Genomic DNA, 18,916 nt, shown 5'->3' with positions numbered 1-18,916 from the left:
GAAAAAAGTAATATTAGTTTCAGAATTTTATAGTTTTAAAATATATTGAAATAATCTTGCATAGTATTTATGAGAACAAAACTTTACCTTAATTTATATTTTTAAGAACAAATTTGTTTTCTATCTTAGAGATAATATGATTCCTAATATTAAATTTCTTTGTGCTTTCATAAAAATGTTTTAACTTTTATTGATGGTGTTATTGATTTGTTTATGAAAATAAGTTTTCAAATTCATTTAAAATAATATTAAACAATTAGTCATATTTTTCAATTTTAATATATAATTTAACTACAGAATTAATTATATGTACCTTACAATTATATATAAATATAGATTAGAATGTATTCATGGAGAAATATATTGAGACTCTTTTCCTTTTCTTTTTTTATGAATTATATATAAAAAAATTATACACTATTTCATAATATAAATTATAGTCGACGGAATAAATGTAAAAATTCAAGTGTTCACATCATCACCAAACTAATTCGAAACATAGCAAGATTAACTATTTAAAGTAACAATGAAAACATAAACAAAAATGTTCATCAACAACAAATGTAACATAAAATTTAACGAACTTTTATTATTGATAAACTTTTATTTATGATGGATGAAAAAGTTAATTATTATGTTATGTTTAAACTAAAAGTGCAAGAGCAAAGCATCCTTTTGAATTTTTTTTATCCGTCAAACAAGTTAAGGTTGGGTCAATCATATTTGCTTTCTTCTCGGGTGTTTCTGATGGATTCTCTTTTGCGAAACACATTCACTTTCGTTCGATTACGACGCGATAAAATTAATGAGCAACAATGAAATGAGTTATAGGTTTGTAAGAATTGTAACCAAGAAAGCAAAGAGGGTGACAAATTTTATTGAAATAATGTTGCCTGAACGATGAAGAAAGTACTATATATTCATCAAGTCCATTTATAATAAACACTTTATTTTGTAAAATATGAGCTGGACTATGGAGCAATTCTTATATGTATGAATCATGATAATATTATAATATGATTTTTTTTTAAAAATTATAATGTAGAGGTTAGTTTATTACATAAAATTCTAGACATTTGAACAATAAAGTGGTTTTTGAATCATGATAATTTTTTTTAAAATTAATTTAGTACCATTTATTAAAAAATTTAAGAATGGAAGAGTTAAGAATTAAAACTAGACAAACCCTAACTTTCATTATAGATAACAAATAAACGACCATAGAGTTTTTGAAGAATAGCAATGAAACAACATTACAAACAAATATTACAATTAACGTCCTCAATCTTTTATGTTATTTCCATATTCACCTTATAGGTCACGTTACTTTCTTCCACGTCTCATTTCTCGCTCATACTTTACGAAATGAGATTGAATTGTAGCATATGATGATGTCTGTCTGCTCCCATTATTTAACCTACCTCTGTATGAATTTGTTGATATGATAAAATGATTTTTTTTTAGAATTTCAGGACTTTTATTTGTATAATATTATAATATAATTTTATATTTTTAAATTATAATCTAGAATTTAGTTTGTTATCTCATTTAATATATTTTTTTATTAAGATTTCAAATTATTATTTAAATAATAATTCAGAGTAATTTTCAAATAATTATAATCTTTGACAAATTAACCTATATAAAATTTTCATATTAATGTTGTAAAAACTTTTTGAATAGTATACATAAGAATGATGGGACAAAGAATCATTATTTAGTGTTGACATTAGTCATTATATATACATATATTGGTAATTAGTGATTAATGAGATCAGAAAAAGTATAGTATTAATGAGATGTTAATTAATTAATAATGTGAGATAATAAATATAGTTAGGTTTGATGGACCATGCACCTTCTACAATATTAAATTAGGCCTATAAGAATTCACCACCACTAAATGATTATCATTTGATCTCATTTGACTTGCTCTCTCTCTCTCTAAGATTCTCTTTAATCATATATATTTTTTTGAGATTGACTATATTAATTTGAATATATTTAATAAAAATTTAGCAATGATATGATTAGCATAAGATTCTTCATTAACAACTAAAAAAAAAAAAGTTAAAAATGATTTTTTTAACCTTTTGATGATTTTTTAATATCGGAGGATATCTAGTTTTTATTTTCACCACTCGTATTTAACTCGTATTTAAGTTAATGTTGTATTTTTGTTCGATTCAATATATTGTTTAGCTGGTTCAGATCTTTCCCCTCAAGTTTTTATAATTTGAATAATATTTCTTAGTGGTGGATGGGTCGTTTTTGTACATACATTCCCATTAACTGTCATAATTTTTTGAGTCTGTATCCTACTTCATTTATTTTTACAGTAAATGAGATAAAGTTACCGGATTGGAGTTATTTTATATTTTTCTAACAAGGAGTTGTCCTTTACCTGTATTCTTTTATTATTATTTTATTGTTTATTCAATGAAAAAGCTTAGTCCTATGCCGAGAAATATTATTGTGACCTAATTTGTTAAAATAGCTTAAATATTAAGAAAACTTTATAACATTATTAATTTAAAGAGTACTCTAATTTAAATAAGATATGTTAATGTTAATAAGGATTTGTATATATTAACTTACTCTCATAGAATTCATATCACTATTTACAACTTTAAGAAATTTATTATTTGAGTTATAATTGAGGTAGTTAGATTTTATTTTATTAAATGCAATCTTACGAAGAGTTTGATCTTGGTTCAAGATGAACGCTGGCAGCTGCGAAAACTTCTAGATAGCTATGTATCCTATCTCTGAATCGAATTTTTTTTGGTAAAAGAATCTCTTTTTAATTATTCTGGAACAATCTAAGACACAATGGAATCAAATAAGTGAAATTTCCCCTTTATTCAATATTTTTATTCAAGAGAAATGAAATCTCGACTATTGAGTATTTCTTTCGGATTTTATTTTGTTGAAATATAACTAAATAGATATAACTAGAAAGTAATGAAAGTTTTCTTATATTAGGAATATAAAAAAAGTGGGCTCTCAGCTACATGGATAAATGAATGTGTTCATGAGCGCTTACCACCCTGAGATTTAGATCTAAAATAAGAACTTCCTTCTTATACGATCTTACTATATAGAGATAGACTGACTTTTCATTTCAGACATCCACGGATCCTGTTCTATTTTCTTTTCAAATAGCTAGAATGCATTTACTCATATATCATTTTCTACATGTCGAAAAGTTTTGTAAAAGTTATGTTCAGCGAAAAACGCATCTTATACCATATTCAACTAAATGGATATTTGTGTATGGATATTTATATTATGATACAAGTCTAAGTTTTTTAAGCACTCACGCCCTATCAATTAGTATTACACAATAGAAATCCATTCTAGACCATATATGTCTTTCATTTTATTATTTTTCCCATGAAATTTAGAATACTTGAAGGAAGGATCGATTCTTTTTTTCTTTTATTCTCACTTTCCACTCTTTTGAATTCAGGAAAAATTCTAAGAGATCTTTCTTACTTTTGGAATATACATGAGCAACAATTTGATATCATGACTTAATATTTCATAATCTAAATGTACAACTAATTAATAATTAAGTTTAATTATTTATATTAAAATTATGCACACTATTAGTGTATTTAAGAAATTCATACTTATGAATTTGAAAAAGCAGACATATTTTTATAAAAAAAAATTAATAATCGAAATATAGTTTTTTTTTTTTAACTCACCAAGGAGTTTAAATGAAAATAGTGATTCTTAAAAGACTAATAAATATTTTAAATGAAAATGATGATTGACTTATAATAATGTTAGCTTAATTATTGTATTACAAATATTTAATTTAAATTTAAATCAAAATAAAATAGAAAAGGATATAGTTGGATTTGACAAAGCACCCATCATGCACTCAATATTCGGCTTCATCTACTTCTCCACCCCACTATATATCTATATATATAGTTTAATCCTAATACACCCTTTCTCCATTTTTATTCTTTTTTGGTCATTTTATATATTCATTTTCTTTATATATATATATATATATATATATATATATATATATATATATATATATATATATATATATATATATATATATATATATATATATATATATATATATATATATATATATATATATCAATATTAACTCCATTATGAGAAGATTAAATGAAATCTATTTAATAAAATTTCAAATAATTTTTGGAGGGTACTACTCAAGCAATCCATCAATAGAAGAATCTAGCCTTAATAGGTTATGTAGTTGAGAAAAATTAAAGTACACGAGGAGGACCGAACAAAGAATTAAAGTTGTAGTGAATTTATTTATTTTTGAAAAATGATAAATTCAACGAAATATTCAACGAAAGTAAGTCAACGTAACATGACGTGTGGGTAGGAGAGAGAAAATTTTCAAAATGTCCCGAAACGCTTATTTCAGGTCCCAAAACGGCTTCATAATGTCTCGAAACGGCCATTTCAGGTCAAAATAAAAATTTGACCTAAAATGAGTGGTTTCGGGACCCGAAATGAGCGCTTTCGGGACGTGGGAACAACCTGGCAGGCCACGTCGAATTCGTGGACTTATTTTCGTTGAATCTTTCGTTAAGTTTATTACTCATTTTTATTTTTTTTAATAAAATTATTAATGAAATATGTGATCTAACTTTCTATTTTAAATTATTATTTTTTATTTTATTTATTTATATTAATACCTTTTAAGTCTATGTAAATAACATATATTTTATATTATTATCATTCTAACATTTATATTATTTAATATTAATTAAAATATTTTATCTTTATTTAATTAAAAAAAATTTAATAAATGAATTTTTAATAAAATCATTCTAAAATTCCCAATAACTAACCATTGTTTTTAGTAATAATAGAGAGAGCGACGTTGGTACATGCAGCGACTCTTCACCTAACAATCACGTGGAAAAAATAAGTCTGAATGAAAAAAAAAATCATGTAAAAAATTAGAGAGAGAAAGTCATGTTTGCGATAGAATGGTCTCGAACATGGCCATGTTTAAGACCAGAATACTCTCTAACATGTTCGGGATACAATGCTCCTAAACATGACTTATTCTCACTAATTTTTTACCTTTATAATTTTCTCTCTAACATTTAACATGATAATTATTTTTTCTCACCGTAGCTTATTTTTTCCACGTATTTGTCGGTAGGGGTCGTTAGGAAATCACTGTCTTCGACGTCGCTCTTCCTATCTTTATTTTATTTTTTATCTTCCTGAAATTTGTAATCTTTATATACAACGATTTATAAAATAACAGATTTATGAACCAAAACGCTAAATCTTCTTAAAAACCGTCTATGTAAAGAAAATATATTGGATTTGCAGTTTCCATCGGTTCATGAATTCTTTAGTTTAGTCGGTACAAACTTCACTAGAAACTAGTCAATATAATTAGAAATAAGAGTTGAATTTGAGAAAGACTTTTTGGTATAAAAGTGGGGTAACAAATTGGTTGTTGTGCTTATTTAATGCAGAAAATAATATGAATAAATAGTTTTTTTTTTTAAATAACAAAAACATGTGATTATAATAATAGAGAAAAGTCAACAAAATATTTTGTTTCTGGGTCACATTTGAAAGAAAAAATGTGGTTTTTGTTTGGTGTCGCAAATTGAGCATCGACCGTACGATTTGAATGATGGCAGGCAAACCGGCAGCCGCCGTTGGCTTCTTTAGAAAATTTGGTGCATTTTTCAAATTATCAAAAACTTTATCACTTTTACACCGACACTACTTCCATTTTTTTTATTTTAAAATATTATAACATATAAGTTAGGTAATTAAGATATAGGTTGATAAATTATTTATTTAATTTTTTTTTTTTAAAGTACCATTTGACAACTTAGCAAATAAGTTCGATAAGAAACGTTTTTAGTAAAAATCAAATTCATAATTTTTTATTTTTGAAGTATTCATTTTGACACTTCAAGTATTTTAATGAGTTTATAATAATTAATGTCTAATTGTATCGATTTTTATGAGTTTAATTTTTAATTTTTTAATTTTGCTAATGCACTTATATTTTCTAAATAATTATAATATTAGTTTTGTAATTTGAGTTTCTATATAAATATATCTAAATGAGTTTGTTTGTTTTGAGTAAAATTAATTTTTATGTAAAAGTTTTAAAATTTTACAATTTTGGATGATGAACAAAGCAACATTGCCATCAAATCAAAGAAATAAAACCCATGAGTTTTTTTTGGGTAATTCAATTATAATCAAATATCATCTCATTAAATTTTTATAATCATATCAGTTAATTAAATAATCAAAATATTTAAATATTTTATATTAAAAATAAATAAATTATCATTGTATATTAATATTTTAAAAAACAATTAACCAAAAAAATACTCACTTCATCAAAATCATCACCCCACAACATTTTTTAAATAATTTGTGTTTATTTTAGTAAACTCAAACCGAACAAGTTTCAAGTGTCCATGCAAAAAGAACCAAATCAAGTCACACTTACTTCCATGTAATACTAACAAACGTGATAAATTAATCATCGATAAAGTCAAAATTAAAATAACAAATGAGAAGACAAACAAATTAAAATCTCACTAAAACATTCTCATATTTAATTTAATTTTAAAATATTTTAAGCTAATCTTAAACTTATAATTGCTTATCATTTTTAATGTAAAATATTTTCTATCGCATTGATTGTAATACATATTTCAATTTATGAAGATTTGACATTTTTAAACTTCAGGCATTAAATTACCTTGACATACATCCTATTAACTATGATGCATTGAAGAAGCCCATTAACTTTTATTTTATTTTTGTTTTTTTTATTTTTATTTTTAATTTTTTAGGGTTTACTGCATGTCTCTATTTAAATTAAAATGTTTTCTATTTATTTTTCTTTTATTAAGTAAATTATTTTGAAGCAGATAATTATCTTTTTTTTTATATATTTTTAATCATACATAACTTATATATTTCTTTTAATAAACATTTATAATTTATTTCCTAACTTATATTCATATAAATAGTGTCAATTATCAAACAAATCCTTAAAATATATATAACATTATAATTAAAACTTTAAAAGAAAAAGGAAGAAAGAATAAATTCCTTATCCACGGACGCATTATATATGAGATGAGAGGCTGCACACTTAAATTCCTCCACGTGTCTCTCTATCCTCTCTTTCCATTTCTCAAACAAAAATAAATACACCAAATTTAATCAATTATTATTAAAAAAAATAATTTTGTGTTATTTAATTCAAATTTTAATATTTTTAATCAATTTTCATTTCTCATTTAAAAAAAAAAATCAATTAAATTGAGAATACTTATATAGGATTCAGATATCAGACCTCTTTTATTAAATTTCACAATTTGATATTTTTATTGTTAAAATTATACAAAATAAAGTTTTGTCTTAACGGATTTAAAATGTTTTTAATTTATTATTAAGTGAAATTTATAAATAAATAAATAAAAGATTGGGATACACATGTTTAACTATCGAATTTTAAATAATTAAGTTCGTACTACTAATTCTTGAAATTTGATAATTAAATTAGTGTAATCAATTTTTATTAATAAATATCACATAAACAATAACTCAACAATATTTAAAAATTTAACAGTAAATAATCTTAAATTATGAAATTTAAAAGAATAGATATACCCTCTTCTAATGTCAATACTCAATAGACCATCTATAAGGAGACTCAATTTAACTATTTTGACTAAATTAAATCTTATATTAAAAGTAAAATTCATAAAAAATTAAATTTGAATAATAAGAAATTAAGGAGTGATTAATAATGGAGGTAGTATTGAAATGTCACACACCTCACCCCCACTGTGTCGGTAATTTAATTAAATAATTAAAAATAAATTTATTTTCAAAACTGTTATATTCTTCTTCTTCCTCTATCTCTCTCTCATTCTTATTGCTCTGTTCTTTCTTTGTTTCTCTCTCTCAAAACTGAAAATATCTCAAAGAAGAAGAAGAAGAAGTGAAGAATTATTAAAAACAAAAGTGATGAATATTTGGAACAAGATGGCCTTCCCAGTCCGAAAGGTTTGGCTTGCTGTTTCTTCCCGATTCAGAATCAGACCTCGCCAAACTGGTCAGTCATCAAATTTTTTCTTTCTTTAAATTCACCAATTATGATTATGATCTCAACCCATGTTAATTCAATCGAATTGAATTGATGGGTTTATGTTGGATTATGATATTTTTGATTCTTGGAAATTGAACCAATTATTGGTGGGGTGTGTTTTTTTGTAGGTGGTGGGCTAGTAAAGCTTAGTGATGACATACAAACTTGTGGGTACGAGGATGTTCAAGTCATGTGGGAAATGCTAAGAACAACAACAACAATTGACTCCCATGATTCCAACCCTAACCGCAATCATCGACTCTTGGCATGGTCACAACATTGACTCGAACTAGGTTTGGTTAGTTGGTTGAGTTCTTATGTTCAATTTTCTCGCAAAAATGCAGAGAAACTGACATTGAGATGTTATTAGAATAGCTTAGTTTCTTTTCATGAATAAATAAAAAAAAATAGTTGTATGTAGAAACTAGCAAAATAGACAAGTGTTTGTTTGCTTGCTTGATATGGGTTCTTGAAAAACGTAAATTTTCATCTTTAATCTAATTATTTCCAATCAAATAAGCCTTAAAAAGAGTTGAATAAAGTTAATCAAGAGAAGCATATATAAAAATATTAAATAATTTACCAAGAATGTAAAAACACTAATCTTTGACAATTTTAGTTACCTAATTACCAACCTACACTTGTGTGTCATTTCCAATGGAATGATAGAAACATTTTTTTTAAAAGTTTAAGAAAAAAAAACAAAATTTTATCGTCTCATTTTATGATGACTCTTGGTATCGGCTTTTATTCTATCGGCATACATGGGTAATTGGACAATCTCTTCAATCTCCGACAATAAGATATCCTCCGTTATATTGTCCTTTATGCTTTGCATCACCTACATTACATACGATAATCTAAATAAATAACACAAAATTCATGACATTATTTTCAAACATTTTCAGATGAAAATTTATACTTTTACCTTTCTGTATGTCCTGAACTCATTTGGAGTTGCTTTGTCGGTTCTGATTCTCATGCAAACCCACACATCTTCCTCCGCATTATAAGAACACTCTACAATCTTTCCAGCATACGACTCGGGATCCCCCTCTGCATCATCATGTTCAGACTAAACAAATTACAAAAAATAAAATAAAAGACTTTCATGCCTTCAAAAGTATTAAGTTATATATGACCAACCGCTAAAAACAACTCTACTTCCATCCATCAATTTCTTCTTTCCCCGCTCGAACAAATATAGTTGTTGCTTACTATCAACCATCTGTGTTGTAGTATAGCTCAAAGGTTAGAGTGTCAGAAAATCGAGGGTTTGTAAAGGAAAAGAAAAGTGGTAACTTCACCTCGAAAAGATAATCAACTGAATTCATATTAGCATACTTCCATTTCAAGAGGCCTTCATGTGTTCGAGGTATGTAAGGATCATCCCAACCCTGATGAACAAATTCATTAGAAAAAGAAAACTAGAAAGAAAAAAAAAACTTAAAAAAAAAGGAATATCTAGAGTACCTGGAAAATAAGACCATCCGCATCATGCGATAGCGACGGAATGAATCCACCAAGAAGTTTGTTAACAGTTGGAAGCAACCAGAAGGCTTTTCTTCTTACCTAAACCAGTTGTAAGATGATATAAATTTTCACAGCAAGCAAAGAAAAGTGAAATTGACATTATATAATAATCCAAACATACTCTGAATGGCTCCATCTCATATCTATAATATGAATTTCTATTCTCGATACGTTCAAGGTTCCGAGGCTCGATAACCTCTCTCTCTAGCATTTTCCAACGCTCGTGAAAGGGCCTCTGCATTTTCAGAAGTCTCACCAGTTATCAATAAATATAACACATAAGCCTCACCACATATATAAACATCATTTATAATATTTACTACAATTCAAAATCAACCATTTCCATGGACTCAATATCTCACATGAAATATATTTTTATTATTTTTATTCGTCCAAACCGTATCTTTATTCTTCTTTGTTTTTTAAATCTCTGCCTCCTTGCAGTTATTGGGTTCAATGCTAGATAGATGGACCATAAAGATTCAAGAATGTCAAATGGTATACTTAAAATCAAGATTATTTAGAGAAAATCTAACCTCGATAATAGAGACTTGGTTAATTGCCATGAGATCATAGATCAAATATCTTCTTTCCTGTTTCTGTGAGTCTGGCAATAAATCAATAACCATCTCACCATCAAGTAGTGTATAATGGTGATGTCTCTCAGGTGCCCCCTTAAATGTAAATGCAATAAAATCAGAATCCCGAATTCAGATTTTTAACACAAAAGAAAACAACGCAAGTAGTAGAGAAGACATACTTCACCATGGATTCTACAAGGAAACCTCATTTGGACCCTCCTAAAATTAAAATTCCTATCAATTAAGTAACATCCATCCACAGTAATAAGCATCATATAACGTGTTCCATCAGCTTTCCATGTGGCATAATAATAGCGCTGCCTTAGCAATTGTTGATTTTCCCTGAAAATCACAAAAAATAAATTATATTATGAACAATTACAGTTAATGTAGAAAATTTCCTCAGCCAACTTTCAGAAATTACATAAGTTCAGTAAGAAGCAAACAATCACAGACAAGACAGAGTATGACCTGCTAAAGGAGACTGGATGTGATCCTGGAAATTGAGCATTTCCCCTAGGCTGAAAACACAAAAAGACATTATATATGAACATGACTGCTAAATTTTATGAATAGTGCATAAATAACAAGACATGGCTAGTTTAGTTTTTTTAGATAATGGTGGATATGAATCCTTCATCTCACATATAAGAATAAGATCTCCTATCATTATAACACATTAAAGTTCAAAATAAAAGGAGAAATATACTAATACTGATGGAAAGAAAGTTACAAACATTAATCTCACGTAGAATTTTAAAGTCTATCTATGATGAGATTTTTTTCCACATTAAAAGTTGTTTAAAAAAGGTTTCCATGTTACTACAGTCGAAATGTAATGTTTCTGAAGTACCACCACAACCAAATTCAGGAATTTGAAAAATGTGAATTCCAAGAATGACCTAATAACTAAATCAATTAAACAAGCAACTGCAAAATCTACTAAGTAAGTTTTATGATAAAAATTGTCTTATGTTCTCTTTGCAAGGCAGCACAAAGATTTCAAGTGTTTCTAAAGCACAACTAAACATTCAGAAGAAAATTAAATAATATTGCAGAAACAATTCTTGCAGTAAAATTATGTAAGGAAAGGAATCATTAAACTTCCAATTGAAGATAACTAGACATAGCATGAGCTAAAACAACAGAAGAATTTGTAGTGCTGAGAAAATTCATACCCCAGAAGTTAGCTTCAGTGCATGGTAGCAAAATTGTCTATATGCATCTTGCTGGTCAAATGGTATACTATCTCCCAAAATGTCATCATTCGTCATCACTACATTAGGGACATGATTTTCCTGCAATTAAGAGGCACAATCATGAATCAAGGGGAATAAAAACATTCAATATGCATTGTCCATGTCCTCAATCAATGTGTCAATTAGTGTTTCATGCAATTGAGTCTTCAATTTCACATATCACATCAAGTCCTTTTCTTAACATATTTTATATACCATGAAGAGAAACAAATGGTAGGATAAGATATATATAGACACATTGGAAGTGATGCAAACAAGCTGCACCATTACTTTAATGCAAGGACATTTTACCCTAACTAATGGAGCCACACAAACGGCGTCAACCGGATGCCATCTGGCAAACTTCAAGGGATAAAATCAAACAAAAACATGGAGCCAAATACCAATTGTCTCTTAGAAGAACCACAGATGCAAGTTCCAGGATCTATTTATATATCAAGACTGCTAGCTAGTCTTACATAGTTTGGATAGGTGATAAAGACAGAGATGCAGAAGAGGGAAAGAGGAAAAGATGGATACATCCGAAAATAAGAATGCCAACTTTACAATTAAAACATAATAATCCTAAAACATGGATTTCAATATAAGATTGGTCAACCCATATGGATCCTGTTAACTATGCAAGAGAGGTAGTAAAGTGGAAGATTTCAAAATAAAATGCATGAATCTAGGCAGACTATTCAGTTGTTTTGAATGCAATTGTAATGCCCCAAACGAAAACAGATGAAGCGCAAAAATCTTACATGTATAATGCAACAAATGTGAAACAAACATCTTTTGCAAAAGCCAACAACTTTATGATAAAGATGCACCATAAGTTATATCAGATATCAAACTAGCATTAATACTCACAACCAGTATTGGAACAGTAGAGTTCCCATCGTCGTCATCATCAGGCAAAGCATCACCATTGAGATCTAGCTCTGAGGATCTTTTCCACTCAGGTGTTGGCGGACAAACAACTATTTCAGGCTTTCTCTCATGATAAAACGTGTATAAGGCATCAATATAATCTTCTTTGTAAATTCCTGGTGGGCGTGCATCAGCAAATATTTTTATGGCCTGCATCAAAGCCAAAGACCAAAATGGAAAAAACCTTTGAATATGAAGTTCCTTCAGCAATGACTATTCCATGTAGAAATACGTTAAGTATTATCTCTCACCTGGGTAACAGGCATCGCTGAAGTCCGCATAAGATAATGAACGATCATGTAACCAGTTCTGTTATGCCCATGAGTACAATGAACAAGAGCACATTTCTTGGGTTGCTTTGCATTATTGTTTTGCTTTTGACGAATTAAGAATTGTGAGACCTGTTTCAGGAAATAGACATTGATTTTTAAAATCCCAAAACCTACAGATAACTTTGGAAAAAGACACATTGCTATGAGGATTGGGAAAAGAAAGACACGCGGGGGGGATGGAGAGAAGGACCAATTACACCACACAACTTATGTCCTGGATATATACAAAGCAAGTTCAATTGCGACATTAATTAAAAATGTTAAAATACTAAAAGTATTAGTATGAAATAACTGCTTGACAAAACATATTGGGGTGAAGTCTAGAAATGAGATCCTCAATCTTGGGAAGACTACCTTAAAAAGACAAACAATTTATGAATTAAGGTTGCTATTATTTGGTTTATACATTGATGGATTAAAAAAGAACTTTCATTTTGTTAAGGTTCTCTCATGACAAATGATCATGCTACATTGATTAGAATGTATGTGTTACATGTTGCAGGTTATGCTACCATGATATATGCACACTTCTCAATATTCTTTGTAAAACTGAACATGTTTCAACCTAACTAAGTAGATCATACACCTGCTTCGTGTATTGTTCCAGGACACGAAATCAGTTGAATCCAAGATAATTAGGTCATTTATACAAACTGTAATGTGTTTTCAGGTTTTGACATCTAGAACAAAACATGTGATTTTTTCATATGCAAACACCTTACCTCGCAGAAAAATGCATTTACCGCCTCATTATCTGGGACGGAGCCCCTTCCCTTGCATTGAATCTGAATAACAAAGAAGAGTTAGAAAATTGGAAGAATTATATGAGAAGAAAAAAATAATAAGGTGAAAGAAAACAAGGAATCTTATTATAGTAGCAGATGATATTAACCTTGACATGTTTAATGCCGTCCTTTTTCCACTCATCGGGTGAATAATAGCGAGTTGTATTTGTGAGATCAATCACCAAACCAAGCTGGAAATAATAGTGAAAATGAAGAGAAAATATAAATATGGAATTTCAAACTAAATATGTTGCTAGAGAACAACTACAGCTACTCTTATTTTCAATCATAACTGTAGAAAATGATTTACTTTTCCAACGTACTAACTCAACTACTGGAGATTGGTGAGCCAACTCGACCGATTTGTCTTGCTTTTGCAGTACAAAGATTAACAAAACAAAGAGTATATTCCATTCTTTTATGACGCCAACACAGTTTTCCAACACTCAGTATTTTAATGGAGAGAGCCTTGATACAAGATAAATATTAGGACTTCCAAGGGCCAATCGTACAAGGACATATAGCCAGAAGATAAACGCCTAATAGCTTAGATAATATGATTAATAGATATGTGTGTTAATATTGTTATTAATTAAAGTACCAATTAGTGAAATTATATTAGTGACGCTGATAATTATCGGTAGATTAGACAGAAGTAGAATTTTATTTAATTAATAGCCATTATTTTGAGAATGATATGATTGAATACACGAAAATTTGTTCTGAGTCTCTCCTATTTCTCTTTTTTGTCTCATCTCCTCCATCCCAAAATGATATCCAAATGCATTTTAAGTAGTGACATTTGTATATTTCATTCTTAAAATTCTACAAATCCGAATTCAAATTAAGAAAAGAGAATTCTAGAATAAATACAGAAATTGCAAGCACTACAATTTTGTATATCTGCTACTTAGAAAATTCTTCCAAAAAATTAAGCTTAGGTCCATTCCTAGACTACTGACAAGGATTCTTGTTAACTTAAGCAATTAATTCAGTACAAGGTATAAATGAATATTTAAAATGAAAGAAAAAAGAGAGGAACAAAGAAAATCGATTTTCATATACTTACATGCTTTCCCATAACTCGTACATTACGCATCACTTGTCTGAATGAGTACCTTTTACCAGGAGCTACATTTTCATTAAAAGCGTCACTAAGCGGAACTTTAGAAGGAATAATCTCACATATGTCCTGACCATACGGAGGACAATCTAACCAACCTGCAACATTTTGTAAAATATTCCTTTTATGCACCATATATCTAAGTTTAAAAACAAGCTTACAAGATCAAGTAATTATAATCCAGGAACTGAAGATACATGTGGTATTACTTTCCAGTATGTTGATGATCCGATAGCGACTCACGTGAAACCAAAGGCATAAAGAACATATTAAATAGAACACAAAAAATAACATATTCTAATCATAAACTTTACTCCCTAGCTGATAATTAGGACTCCTACTAGGCAACAACTAACAAAATCTTGGATTCATGAAACAAAAGAGGTGTCTAAACTGAAGAACCTGTGAGATGCCACCTCAAGGAAATGCACTAATTACTCATTGGAAAGAAAATGAAACGTTATCCATATCAGATTTAAATCTTGATTATTACCCATTTCCATCAAAGCAACAGCCACTGCTAAAGGAGGAACTATAAAGAGGACCAATGTAACATTTTTTATCCATGAATTACAAGTTTACAGTTGAATATAACCTTATATAGCATACACAGAACTGAAGACAGCATATTCAGGATCATATACAATCAATGTCATCAATCAATTGGATTACACAAACATGTCAGAGCATCATCATATCACATTTGTCTATGAATGACCATACATGGGAAATGAACTCAGTACAATGCACCTTGTTACAGTTTCACCCAACAAAACAATCAAGGATAACTCCAACTTTCTGTTTACAGTTGAATATAACCTTATATAGCATACACGGGACTGAAGACAGCATATTCAGGATCATATACAATCAATGTCATAATTGTCATCAATCAATTGGATTACACAAACATGTCAGAGCATCATTATATCACATTTGTCTATGAATGACCATACATGGGAAATGAACTCAGTACAATGCACCTTGTTACAGTTTCACCCAACAAAACAATCAAGGATAACTCCTACTTTTTGTTGCAAAACAATAAACATAACACAAATAAAGTTCACATCAATGTGAACATTCAAGGTAAGGAAATACATTTTCAAATAATTATTAAAAACATGTACCAGAACCTGCATAACCCATCACAAAAGATGTCAATAAATGCAAAGAGAATAAAAAAGGAACACATGAAACAAAATATGAACATTCATGTACTGAAGGTACCAGACCTATTATTATGCTTATGAGGAAAAGGTCCAACAATCAAAATGAGGGTCATTAAAAATAGAACATGTAAACAGATATACATCATACAACCTACAGAAGAATTTGGTTAATATATACCTTCTACAAAGAAAATATAATATCTTTTAGGTATAATACACTCTTTTATATGTTATGGCTATAAAAAACAGCAGATCTATATCACAGTCAAATTATAATACATGTATCACAAATGGAAGTCCAACATTCCAACAAAATAAATTGATAAGTAATATTGTGAAAGCAATTACTTATTGAGGGACAAGGTAGCTGAATTAGGCTTCACATAACTTACCAGGGGGAAGCTTAGTTCTATCATAAGTTCTATGATTCTGTTGATGGGTATGATAATCATGCACAGGTTCTCGGCGTGGCTTCACTTGTCTGTCATCGCCGCGTTCCTGTTTCAGTCGTCTTCGTCTTTCTTCACGCTCCTGATTGAGAAGAAAACAGATAAAATTGATCAAACAACATATTGATAAAATCTGAGGACTGCAAAACAAATCAAAACTCAAAAGTGAGGAGATATGTGCCATCTATTTCATTGTTATTAAATGAAATGTATGTGTAATGAATAATGATCTAAGGCTACAAAAAACTAACTACTTTGAAGCTAACTTCTAATACAATATTCATCTATAGGCTGAAGTATCCATACAAGCATATAGTGAGACATGCAATAAGGAAAATAATACTTCAATACCATTTTCAATTGGAACCCAGTTCATGAAAAAGCTTTTATATGTTAAGAAAAATAGTAACTTTATTGTTTACATCTAATATTAAATGAAAATGAACATATTTATCTGTTTTATTGAAATTTAACTCTTTAAATCATACATATATATATATATATAGAGAGAGAGAGAGATGAAGAAGAAGAAAGATGAAGTATCCATGAGTTCTTGGAGTTGAGGACATAGAAAAAGTTTTGAATTAAAACTAAGAGTACTCCCAAAATGTAAATTTTGAGCTTGATAACATAAATTAGTGTTCTTGCTTTCATAGGAGAACATGATTTTCATGTAGCACCACACTATTGTCACCCAAAAATATGCTTGTGCTTAAGGAACAGTCAACCACTAATTACATACAAGAAATATAGTAAAACTGTTGCAAGGATACACAACATATTTTAAAAGAAATACTACTTCTTGGAAGAGAGAAGAAATACACAACATGAATAAGAGATATTTCATTACAAAGCATAAGAGACTTTGCTGGCATATTTTTCAGATTACAAATGTCTATCAATATGGTAAACAACAATTACCCGATTGGCGATTGCAACAGCAGACTCTATATGATCAGCATGTGGTATATGCACTCTTGGTACTGCTTCCCTTTCTTCGAATTGTGACGCAAAAGTATCTTCATCTTCCTCCGGAAGTGGAGATACATTTAGGTCCATACTACAAATCATTTAAGACATGTTAAACAGCGCAGCAAGAATATTTTAGTATGATCAACACATCTAAACATCAAAAAAGTGCTTGGATGCTTGATAATCCCCAAATGCAACAAAGAGCAACCTAAATGTTTTCATGAACGTTCGACTTTGTATCAAACTATAGTACCATGTTTTGCAAACCTCAAATAAGATAAATTGGGTATTGCAAACCGCAAAACATACCCAGACCCAAACCCATTTCAAACCATAAACCTCTTAACTCACTATACTAAGTTCAAATGGGTTGAAAAGAAAAAACCCACTATTTAAATTAAGAACCCATTAAGATCAGTATCAATTAACTTCATACTTTCTCAAAGTTCAATTCATCCCATGGATAATTGATATCAAAAATGATATCGCACATATATTAGATCCCTTTTGAGATAAAAAAAGAGTCTCGCCCGTTTGAAAAGTGTACAGAGAGAATAGATAAACTAACCTTATCGTAAACACATCAAAGCACAATTGTTTTTCAAAGATTCAGGCAGCTGTTCGATGAAATGAAAATCGCTGAAAACAAGTTTTTTCAAGCCCGTTCTATCTAGCTTGTCAAATCATCTCAAGGAATATCCTCACATTTTCTAATCTGTAGAAAATCTCTTCTTCTTCTTCTTCCTCCTTTCTCTTACAAAAACCCTTCTTTTTTTGATCAATCGCTTCTCAACTTCTCTCCTTCTTTCTTTCAGAGAGTGACTTTTTCTTTTCCTTTTAATATTTTTTTCTTGGGCCGGATTTATGTATTAGGTTTGGTTTTTTTGTTTTGTAAAATATATAGATCCGTCCTTGAAACATGGGAGGATTTTAACATTCTACCTTAAATATTAAACTCTTAATTTTTTGTTAGATTGTTTTTGTAGTTTAAAAAGGTCGATTTAAACATTAATAACACTTTAAGAGCTTGTTTGATCTTAATTTTTTGGGGGAGGTTTTGGGATTTTGTTAAATAAAAACATTATTTTTAAAAAAATATATATTTGAATTTTAATTGGTTTAATTATTAAAATTTTATTTTGTTTTAAAAAAATTAATTTAATAAAAATGAAGTAAAATTATTTTAATTAATCAAATTTATAATTTGATAATTAAATTGATTTTAATGTAATAAAGATATAAATTTATAAAAAAAACTTAATAGAATCTAAAAAGTGTTAAAATATTTGCTCATAGTTAAGATATTGGGTCAACTAACTATAGGTAAGGTTTTGTGTTCAAATCTTAATTATAATTTGTATATATTAAAATTTAAAGTGACAGAGAATCTAGATAAAAAATATATATTAAAAAGTAATTAATCTAGTAAACACGACTTAAAAAGATAATAAGTAAATGCTAATACGACAAAAATTAACTTAAAGAATATATGAACATACGACAAAAATTAACTTAAAGAATATATGAACATAATGAATAAATACAATGTATTTTTAGGTCAAAGAAATTATCACAACCTTAGGGATAAATGTAGTATTCTTTCCGATAAATTTTATGTATTTTATATGTTAAAATAT

General features: G+C 28.5%; 2 protein-coding genes across 4 annotated transcripts; one reads left to right on the top strand and one right to left on the bottom strand.

Moving 5' to 3' along the window:
* The first annotated feature begins 7,957 nt into the window (after window positions 1-7,957).
* Window positions 7,958-8,548, top strand: LOC124936058. Its single transcript, XM_047476513.1, has 2 exons — window positions 7,958-8,128; window positions 8,290-8,548. Exons 1-2 carry the CDS (start codon window positions 8,041-8,043, stop codon window positions 8,442-8,444), a joined length of 243 nt encoding a protein of 80 aa, XP_047332469.1. The 5' UTR covers window positions 7,958-8,040; the 3' UTR covers window positions 8,445-8,548.
* A 158-nt stretch (window positions 8,549-8,706) lies between these two features.
* LOC124936057 (mRNA-capping enzyme-like) lies at window positions 8,707-18,104 on the bottom strand. Of its 3 annotated transcripts, XM_047476511.1 has the most exons (18): window positions 17,848-18,104; window positions 17,229-17,367; window positions 16,251-16,389; window positions 14,633-14,784; window positions 13,671-13,754; window positions 13,501-13,563; window positions 12,698-12,847; window positions 12,387-12,596; window positions 11,454-11,573; window positions 10,747-10,796; window positions 10,455-10,617; window positions 10,231-10,368; window positions 9,816-9,929; window positions 9,635-9,733; window positions 9,469-9,558; window positions 9,308-9,389; window positions 9,090-9,217; window positions 8,707-9,002 (listed from the first exon to the last, which is right to left on the bottom strand). In XM_047476511.1, exons 2-18 carry the CDS (start codon window positions 17,364-17,366, stop codon window positions 8,871-8,873), a joined length of 2,052 nt encoding a protein of 683 aa, XP_047332467.1. In that variant the 5' UTR covers window position 17,367; window positions 17,848-18,104; the 3' UTR covers window positions 8,707-8,870. The 3 variants fall into 3 exon arrangements, with proteins under 3 accessions (XP_047332467.1, XP_047332465.1, XP_047332466.1); XM_047476509.1 differs by lacking the exon at window positions 17,848-18,104 and having other exon boundaries at window positions 17,229-17,378; XM_047476510.1 differs by lacking the exon at window positions 17,848-18,104 and having other exon boundaries at window positions 12,390-12,596; window positions 17,229-17,378.
* Window positions 18,105-18,916: the final 812 nt, after the last annotated feature.

This window comes from Impatiens glandulifera, chromosome 4 (assembly GCF_907164915.1).
Source record: "Impatiens glandulifera chromosome 4, dImpGla2.1, whole genome shotgun sequence".
Taxonomy (NCBI): domain Eukaryota; kingdom Viridiplantae; phylum Streptophyta; class Magnoliopsida; order Ericales; family Balsaminaceae; genus Impatiens; species Impatiens glandulifera.
This window is presented reverse-complemented; position numbering and strand designations above follow the sequence as displayed.

Coding starts and splice junctions, on each gene's coding strand:
- LOC124936057 (XM_047476509.1), bottom strand. CDS start 17,378: ATGATTTGTAGTATGGACCTAAATGTATCTCCACTTCCGGAGGAAGAT. Junction 12,848..13,500: donor TAAATGCATTTTTCTGCGAG/GTAAGGTGTTTG, acceptor TTCCTGAAACAG/GTCTCACAATTCTTAATTCG. Junction 10,369..10,454: donor CTTGTAGAATCCATGGTGAA/GTATGTCTTCTC, acceptor TTTACATTTAAG/GGGGCACCTGAGAGACATCA.
- LOC124936058 (XM_047476513.1), top strand. CDS start 8,041: ATGAATATTTGGAACAAGATGGCCTTCCCAGTCCGAAAGGTTTGGCTT. Junction 8,129..8,289: donor AATCAGACCTCGCCAAACTG/GTCAGTCATCAA, acceptor GTTTTTTTGTAG/GTGGTGGGCTAGTAAAGCTT.